This window comes from Phragmites australis, chromosome 13 (assembly GCF_958298935.1).
Source record: "Phragmites australis chromosome 13, lpPhrAust1.1, whole genome shotgun sequence".
Lineage (NCBI taxonomy): Eukaryota > Viridiplantae > Streptophyta > Magnoliopsida > Poales > Poaceae > Phragmites > Phragmites australis.
Window position 1 is genome coordinate 15800607 of NC_084933.1, and position 9088 is coordinate 15809694.

The window sequence follows — 9088 nt, forward strand, 5'->3', positions numbered from 1 at the left end:
ATTTGGAACTGGAAAAGGTTTGCCCTTTTTGGTGATTTGGTCCCTAATATTATTACCATTTTGCTGATCATGGTGCAGTGTTGGTGTAAGACTACTGTAGGGGATATGATTTAACCATGCTTTATTCAATTGGACAATCCAGAGGACATATCATGCCTTTTTATTCTGCAAATTGCTCACTGTCACCTAGGTCGTGTGCAATTTTATGATTTTTGTGTTCCAATATTTGGACTGAGTCTTATTTTGAGACCACTTATACTGCCATCAAGTGATAATTGGAAAGAGTCACCCGTTTTGTGGGAGAATTATGAAGGGCTAAGGCCGTGTTTGTTTGAGCTTCTGTTTTTTAGCTTATCTGAAAAGCAGTGCTTTTGGTTTTTCTGAAAAGCTGCTTTTGGAAATAGGTTGTTGGCTTCTACAATAAATTTTTGGCTTCTCAGCACATAGCTTCTCAGAGAAGCACATCTCAGCGAGCTTCTCAGCTTTAGTTCATTTTCCTCAGAAACAGGCTTCTGGCTTCTCCAGAACCTCGTTTGTTCTGGCTTCTGACTTCTGGCTTCTGGCAGTAGCAGAAGCAGTTTCAAAAGCAGCAAACAAACACAGCCTAAGTCTTTAAAGAAAGGGCACTCACATTTATGCATCCTCAGAATAGACTTCCTGTATCAAATATTGATATGCATCCTCAAAATAGGCATGGAGTAGGTAAAAATGTTATGAGGACATGTCTGTCGTTATATCCCTTGCTTAATTCACCTAGGTATGAAGATGTGAATGTTGCACACTGTCCACCCCTGTTGTCTTGTCTACTACTGCAGCCTGCAGATCGTTGTCGTTGCTTCACCTCAGCAGGAAGTGAGGTATGCATTAGCATTCGGCCTCATTGAGTCCCGTTGTACTAGCTTGTATGGTCCAATGCTGCAAAGTCCATCCGCGTGGCCTTGCCATCAGGTAGGGATCAGCTAAACAAAGGTACAACTGGCTACAAGTGCAGCATCACAGATGGGTTCTTGCACTCATGTAAATGGCCTCTTTTTCTGGTTCATAACATAAACCATCTAGCAAGAGTAGCCTACTGATTGGTTGTGTGATATTCATTACCTCACCCAATCAATTATATTACCTTATGAATTTTTTTTACTCCCGTTGCAACGCATGGGCACGTAACTATAAAATATATACATTTATTCAAAAATTACAAATTCAGACTCTAGTCTTCCTATTACGTCGCCTTTTCAATATGCGCCATATTTAAAAATAAAAATATTATATTATAATACTCTTAAAATTTAAAACACTATCAAAATAATCATTTTTTTAAAAAAAAATATGTAAGCACAAAGGATGTTAAAAACGGACGTATACATTAGTAATTTTTAATTTAAAAATAAAAAAATTCTCACGTCCCTTCACCTTTTTCATCCTTCTTCCCTTTTACCTTCATCGTCTCCGGCGGAAAAAAAAAATCCCCAATCCTCCGTCCGTCCGTCCGCCCACCCGCCCGCCCGCAATCGCCGATTCCCACCCCACTCTCGTTCAGAAAAAAAGCTGAGGAAAACGGAATACGGACGGCGCAAGCAAAGTTAACCTATCCGATCTCCTCACTCATCCCCATCAGATCAGCACAGGCAACGGCGAGAACAGATTCAAACCCAGCCGCCCGTCACCGGCGGAGGAATCCGGCGCCGACTTTATCCCATCGGTGTGGGGGCGTGGGCGGGTGCCCACTTGGGCGCGGCGGCCGTCAGGTTGGCGCGGATGCCTCGTTCCGCGTGCCGGCTCGCAGTCCGCTCCATGCCTCCTGCGCGGCTACATATGTAGCGGCTAGCTGATGGCTGTCCGCTGCGTCTTTCCCTCGGAAAAGAAAAAGGCTTTCGCTGCGCAGTGGCTCTACTGACTACTCGGGTTTCGTCTGAATTTGGATGGGCCAGATGGTGAGTCCACACGCACCTGCCGCATCGTATCGTAACGTGTCGTGGTGTTGTTCTTGGCTGATCAGTGAGGTCGTTGTGAATGCGCCCTGAATCGAATGATGGTTGTGCAGGTTTCGGATGATAAATTCGAAGAACAGGCGGCTCGCGACGGTAAAGGCATAAACCGTTGCATCGTTCCTTTGTCTATTTTCGTGTTCGTGGAGTGGAAGCGTGTGGTGTAATGCTGAGTTTGTGCTTGCTACTGCCGGTGTGTTGTTTTGGCTCTTTGGTCGAGCTTCTCATATAAATTCGGGATTGTCTTTGTCTTTCTTTGGCAGGTGGCATCATTAAGAATGGGAGGGAAATTTTATTCCAGGTGAGAATATGTCTAACAACATCTCTTGCTATCATGCTATAGATCAAAGTTGGACGTCTGAATCTTTAGAAATGCTACCAGATTAGTGGTCATAACAAGTATGCGCCCTTTTCGATTGATGCTTCACACGTACCTATGAAATTGTCACCATTCATGTGGACTGTGGAGTAACTATATACGCCCCTCGTGCAATCACTGAAAGAATCTAATCTAGAATTGAAAGTTATGTGCTTACTGGTCAGCGATTGAAAGATGATTCTAATATTTGTTACTTCTCATCTATCCATTGCCATAATCTATGTTTACCTTTATATAGCTCACTTATCAGAAATGAATTCAACATATATGTGAGGGTTTCCTGTATAACACGCCCAACCTGAATACGCCTTTTATGACAGCCTAAACGAGCTTACATTCTCAAACATGCTGTGCTGATATTGGTTATCTGTTAGGCTTATAACTGGGAATCACATAAGCACAGCTGGTGGAGTAATTTAGAGGAGAAAGTTGCTGACCTGGCAAAATCTGGGTTTACGTCAGTATGGTTGCCTCCACCTACACAGTCATTATCTCCAGAAGGTAAGTCAGTCAAACATTATTATTTCTTATCCAAAGCATAGTTACAGAGGGAAGAGGTCTGAAATGTTCTTCCACAGGCTATCTACCGCAGAACCTTTACTGCCTTGACTCTTGTTACGGTTCCCTCGACGAGCTAAAAGCATTGCTTAAGAAAATGAATGAACACACTGTTAGGGCTATGGCAGATGTTGTTATAAACCATCGAATTGGGACTACTCAAGGATCCAGTGGGATGTATAATCGTTATGATGGTATCCCAATATCATGGGATGAACACGCTGTTACATCTTGTTCTGGTGGGAAGGTAACTAGATTGACTTGCTTTATGCAAGATATACCTGTTTCAATCTTTTACTTGACCTTATCTTGATAGATAAGTTCGACTTAAGCTGTACTTAACGTGCATGCAACTTCACTATCAGGGAAACAAAAGCACTGGGGATAACTTTGATGGGGTTCCCAACATAGATCATACCCAGCCATTTGTACGGAAAGATATTATTGAATGGCTGATCTGGCTTCGAAAATCCATTGGTTTTCAAGATTTCCGCTTTGATTTCACAAAAGGGTAAATATTCAATTGGCTAGTCGAGTATCCCACATCGAAAGAAAGGAATTAGCTGCCAAACTAAAATTTTGCATTGCTAACATTCTGATTTCAACTTTTTGTTTAGTGCAGTTACGCAGCAAAGTATGTGAAAGAATACATAGAGGAATCAAAACCCCTTTTTGCAGTTGGGGAATTCTGGGACAGTTGTGAATATAGCCCCCCTGATTACCGACTTCACTACAATCAGGGTAAGAAATAACTAACTAAGTAATTTAATTTCGGGCCTAGGTTCTCTAAAGTCAACCTCTTGATTGACAGGCGCGAATGGTGGCAATGTTAAATTTTAACTACTGTTGCAGTTTAAAACTTTTGCCTCAATTGAAGTTTTGTCGATTTCTAATTATTATCCATCGTCATGGCTGCCTTTTCAACTGAGGCAAAAGTTTTAAATTGCAACAGGGGGGGGGCTATATTACTATTCCAAATTCGAGGCAGTTAAAATGATTGTCTTTTAGGATATGAATATGGATGTTGTGAAAGCATACTTCTTAGCCTTAGTTTGATAGTTTATGCTTGTTTGCTTAGCAAATTCAAGGATTTTAATTTTTTGGGCAGATAAGCATAGGCAGAAGATTATTAATTGGATAGATAGCACTGGAGGACTTTGTGCTGCGTTTGATTTCACAACGAAGGGTATTCTTCAGGTTAGAAAGGAGTTACCATTCTATAGGAGCAAAATTTTGTGTCAAGTGATTTGTTTGAGCAGTTAATGTTGTTTGAATCAGGAAGCTGTCAAAGGAGAGCTGTGGCGTTTGCGAGATCCGGAAGGGAAACCACCTGGTGTGATGGGATGGTGGCCTTCAAGATCAGTTACATTTGTTGAAAATCATGACACAGGGTCAACCCAGGTATTTAGTCATTTTTCTCGTCCTTCTTTGGTCGAGGCAAGCTTAACTGTGTTAATATTTGCCTGGAAGTGTTCAGAATTTGCTGTGTAAAAACTAATAAAAAGTTCCAAAATTTCAGGGTCATTGGCCTTTTCCATCTGAGCATGTCATGGAGGTATGCTTTATGAACTTTGTACTTCTACATTTTTTTCACAACCCTGGTTTCACCAGAATCCAATAATATGTACCAATTGAATTATGAGTTACTATTGTGATCTTAAAAAGGTTAATTTCTTTTGTAACGACCGTAGCAGATCTTAACTCTTCTAAAGAATTTCAGAGCTGCTGGTTCAATTAAGACTCTTTGGGTGCGTTTGGTTTGAGAGATATCCCTGGATGGGATATGACCATCTAGTTTTCGAATGGGTTTGGTTTAAGGGCAGACATAGAAGGGGTGGCTAACTTCGAGGAATATTCTTCTAGATGTTAGATGAGCCCATTTGCAAAAAGTACTCGATAGAGCCATCTATGTTCTGAGTGAGCTTTATCCCTGCTAATGTGACTTATTTTGGTTGATTAGAGTAAATGTATTTTTTTATTAGCACTCTTTAAATGATATTATCTCCTAAACCGTTTATCTGATTTGCGATCTGATTGTACCATTGTATGCATTGCAATTAAATCAACAAAACAAGATCTCACATGATTATATTTTGATGAAAACTAAATATATAATAAGAGGATCTCATAAAATTTTAGTTAATTCCATCCAAATTCTAGCTGTCTAACCAAACAAAAAATTAGATCGTTCAATTAAAAAAAAATGATTATATCCCATCCAACCTTGTCTTTGAACCAAATACACCCTTTTTGAACCATGAAGACATGAGACTCACGTTAATTGATCATTAAAAACTGTACAGTTTCAACGTACTCACACACCAAATCATTTATCGGACTAGCTTGCTGTTCTTTTTTGGACATCTAATTGTTGATTGACACGTGCATAATCTGATGGTCTTTTAGGGATATGCTTATATACTCACACACCCGGGTATCCCCACAGTATTCTATGACCACTTCTATGACCAGGGAGCTTCTCTACATGGAGATATCACTAAACTGGTATTCTGCTTGTACCTATGTATTCCAATCCTTTTCTTCCCTAGCAGCCTTCTCTAACTTTCCAATGCTTTTTTTTTTCTCTCAGATGGAAATCAGGAAACGCCAAGACATACATAGCCGATCCGCAGTCAAAATTTTGGAGGCGAGGTCAGACCTGTATTCTGCAATTATCGATGATAAGTTGTGCATGAAGATCGGGGACGGCTCGTGGTGCCCAAGCGACCCGCAGTGGAGGCTAGCGGCCAGTGGACGTAGATATGCTGTGTGGCACAAGTGAAACCTATGAGTGGCACCAATAACAGGCTATATCTGCTCCGCTTTACGGCTTAATAGGGGTGAAATCGAATTAGATATGAACGGATATAGTTTATTATATATCCCATCCTATATTTTTTTCTCAGAGTTAGGTACAGATAGTGCCGAATAATTATTTTTTCATCATATATCTTATTATACTTTTTTTTCTTCTGAAGTCAAAAGTCAGAGCGGTCTCGTTCCCACGCGCCATCTGTGCTCCTGCAAAACCTACTACAACGCTTTGTCAGATCGTCCTGTAGTGTTTAATCCTATGGGACGGGACACGACAAGCCTGTGCCAGTCACGCCTAGGTCACCCGGAAGGACGACCTGGGTAAGAGATAACACTCGAGTGGAAAAATATCTAATGAAATTAGACTGATTAGGCACATACCTGCCCTGTAACCAGAGAAAACCGGTCACGGGGTTTCCCTATGAGACCCGGAGACTGGTCGGAGAAAATGGTCGTGTGTTTGCTGGCTGGACGCGTCGAGGGACCATGCTCCTGCCCAATCATGACGTGTAGAAAAGGTTGATATTTGATCGTCGTGGGTCCCCCTACTAGGGAACCCTATTATTCTTTATATCGACAGTTGCCCACAAGCTCCCTCACGGATACGGTAGACTGAGCAGTTTGTCATGTGGTCGTGGTCAGACCCAGTCCTACCATTTGGGTCCATGGAGTGGTTGGTGATATGGTCCACTTTCGTGGCTGGCTTAGAAAACCACAATCCGAGGGGAGGTTAAACGTCCGGAGAGAGAGAATCCCGGGAGAGAGAAAAAAGGAAGGCGTGTGTGTGGGAGAGGATCGTGGGAGAGCGAAACTTTAATTGACGCTGGACCCGAGGGAATTTTGGTTCCTCATGCGGTCTCTCAAATTCTGAAACTGCTGGGCTCGTGGTGGTTATGATATCACACTGGCCCTATAAATTAGACAACCAAAGGCTCCCTACAAAACTTTTTACCATCTCCCTAGTCACTAAGCCCTAGAGCCCAACGCCCATCGCCTTCTTCTTCATCAGAGCTTTCCTTATAGCCTCCCAGACATCCCACGGCATTGCGCACTGGCAACGAGCCTGACTTTCCCAAGTCAAGGTACACCAAGGTGAGGCTAAAGATGATGTACGAGAGCCGTCTGCTCCCTCGCCGCCTTTCTTCTAGGTACCGTGCTAGGGAGGATACGCATGCTCCCCACGAGGGGGAGATCATGATATTTGCCTCCTTCTTCCTGGCCGGTTTCATGCCATTCTTCTTCTAGTTTTTCACTACTGTCGTTTCCTTCTATGACGTCCATCACCTCCACCTCAACCCCAACTTCATTATCATACTGAGCGTTTTGCTCACATATACGAGAACTTTATCAGGGTCAAGTCGTGCCTCGATCTCTTCAAATACTTCTACACGGCTAGACCGGTGGTCGGGTCGGCCAACGGGAGCTGCGGGTTTCATCTCCGCGACGGCCTTGCCAGCTCATACCTTGACATGGGCCTTAAGTCCTCATGGTCAGGCTAGACGGAGGACTGGTTCTACCTCAAGATTGAGGACGTCATGGATAATATCCGCGTGACGAGTGGATCGGCTCAGTACCATGAGGACTAGGGAACTACCCCACGCTCACCACGAAGCTGTTAGTCCTTGCGGCCCGAGTCAAGAATCTCTTGCAAGCCAGACTAACTAGAGTGGACCTCGTCAGCGACTTCGTCAAGTGCCGGTTGTGCCCTCCGTGGAGGAGAGAGCACCTGACCTATTTGTACACCTGAAGGGATGACGTCACTCGGAAAAGCTCCACAGGTAACGTCGCATCCCTTTTCATGGTGTCTGCTTGTTGATCGTATGGTATCTTACGTATTCCCTATCTTAGTGTTGGCCGATGATGTCGTTGACCAATGGGTCAAACTCCTGATGGCGACCTCCACGAGACGCTTTTCCGCTGTGCGATATGTCGCCTTCGGAGAGGGCCTGTCGTATAGTATGCCTGGCTTTTTCTTAGACTTTTTGATCCCCGATCTTTCCATGGGTTGAGGTTTCATAGTTCGTATTACACCAGGATCTTCCACTAGTCAACGTATTGCGTCTGGTGACTGCCGAGGCCATGGCCATAGAAGTCAGCACAGCTAGTCGTGGAGGTTGCTAGACTACCTAGAGCCAGACGGAGGTTGCTAGTGGCAATCTTGACAGTGGCGCTGGCTAGTGGGGGTTGACCAACATTGCTCTGACCAGCCTCACCCTGACCAGGTGCCCACCGACTAGACATCCCTTGACAAGACCCCTTCTGCCCAAACCAAGAGTGGTCAGGTTGCTGCCGGCCGAGCGTCTGCGCTTAGGGGGAAAAGACCGGGGGACTCATCTATCCTAGATGCGTCCAAGCATGTTTGTGGGTCGTTCGCATGCCTGTCCTCCTCGAACAGCCGATCCAACGGCTTCGTGAGGACCAGGCTCGTGCTCACGTCTCTGTGTCCGCGATGAGTTCTCTGGTTGGTGTAGGATACACCGAGTTCGTATTCTTCTTTTGATTCTGTGGTTCTATTGTTGTTGCAGGCCCTCTACCACTCCTACAACCCTGGTCGTGACTCCCCTCCGGCGCCACAGTAGGGCGTTCTGGTCCCTCCTCTAGTGTTGGCCTCGGCCCCGGGAGCACTAATCATGACTCCTGTGCTGACAGAGTCAGTCGTGGAGCCCGTTTCGAAATCCAACCTGCTCTCCGTGGTCGCCCGTTTTCTGGCCTTGGTCTGCAACCTAGTTGCCGACAAGGAGGTGGCGGCGAGTAGGTGTGTCGAGCTGGAGAGGCAGATGGCTCAGGAGAAGGAGGCGAGGCTCGTGCTTCGGCAGAAGTACGATGAGCTCAAGCGCCAGCAAGCTGCGCTCGCCGCCGAGAACCTTCAGCTCCAGGCGGACGAGCATACCACCGACGACCTTCTCCTGGATGCCTTTAAGGCGTTGGTGGATCCCTTAGGGAAACTCGGGTTGGACATCATTGAGCTGCAATCATGACCCACATACCTGTCCTAGGCCCGCACCACCAATGTTCTCTCAGAGAGGTTTTTCGAGTTCCCGAGTATCCTGGCGGCGAGAGCCACGGAGGACGTGGTAGAGGAAGTGAGGGAGACTGTGGGGGTATGTTCTCCGGTGCTACCGTAGTCGTGACCTCAACTTCGATTCGGACGTCGTTCGGGAGGGGGTAGTGACCATCGGACGTGAAGTCGAGGAGAAGCTGCAACAGGAGTGTCAAGGGGTTCTAGATTTCGTAGAGTCTGTTTTTAGGGTGGAGACCGCCAAGGAGTAAGAATCGGGCAGTAACTCTAGTTTTGTAATATATCTAGATGATGCATTTTGTTTTCTGATAAGCTTGTGTCGCCACTGTGGTC

The 9088-nt window shown here is 45.0% G+C and overlaps 1 protein-coding gene across 2 annotated transcripts; it reads left to right on the plus strand.

Moving 5' to 3' along the window:
- Window positions 1-1469: 1469 nt before the first annotated feature.
- On the plus strand, window positions 1470-5890 carry LOC133889818 (probable alpha-amylase 2). 2 transcript variants are annotated; one of them, XM_062330295.1, is made up of 12 exons: window positions 1470-1931; window positions 2042-2087; window positions 2249-2286; window positions 2739-2865; window positions 2943-3169; window positions 3288-3433; window positions 3545-3663; window positions 4031-4119; window positions 4201-4323; window positions 4442-4477; window positions 5329-5427; window positions 5513-5890. In XM_062330295.1, the coding sequence occupies exons 1-12, from the start codon at window positions 1920-1922 to the stop codon at window positions 5702-5704; spliced, it is 1254 nt and encodes a 417-aa protein (XP_062186279.1). In that variant the 5' UTR covers window positions 1470-1919; the 3' UTR covers window positions 5705-5890. The 2 variants fall into 2 exon arrangements, with proteins under 2 accessions (XP_062186279.1, XP_062186280.1); XM_062330296.1 differs by having other exon boundaries at window positions 1471-1931; window positions 2042-2081.
- Window positions 5891-9088: the final 3198 nt, after the last annotated feature.

Bases quoted from the DNA above. Each gene is read 5' to 3' on its own strand.
- LOC133889818 (XM_062330295.1), top strand. The intron at 4,478-5,328 runs GTATGCTTTATG...ATGGTCTTTTAG, and splicing joins CATCTGAGCATGTCATGGAG to GGATATGCTTATATACTCAC. The intron at 5,428-5,512 runs GTATTCTGCTTG...TTTTTCTCTCAG, and splicing joins ATGGAGATATCACTAAACTG to ATGGAAATCAGGAAACGCCA.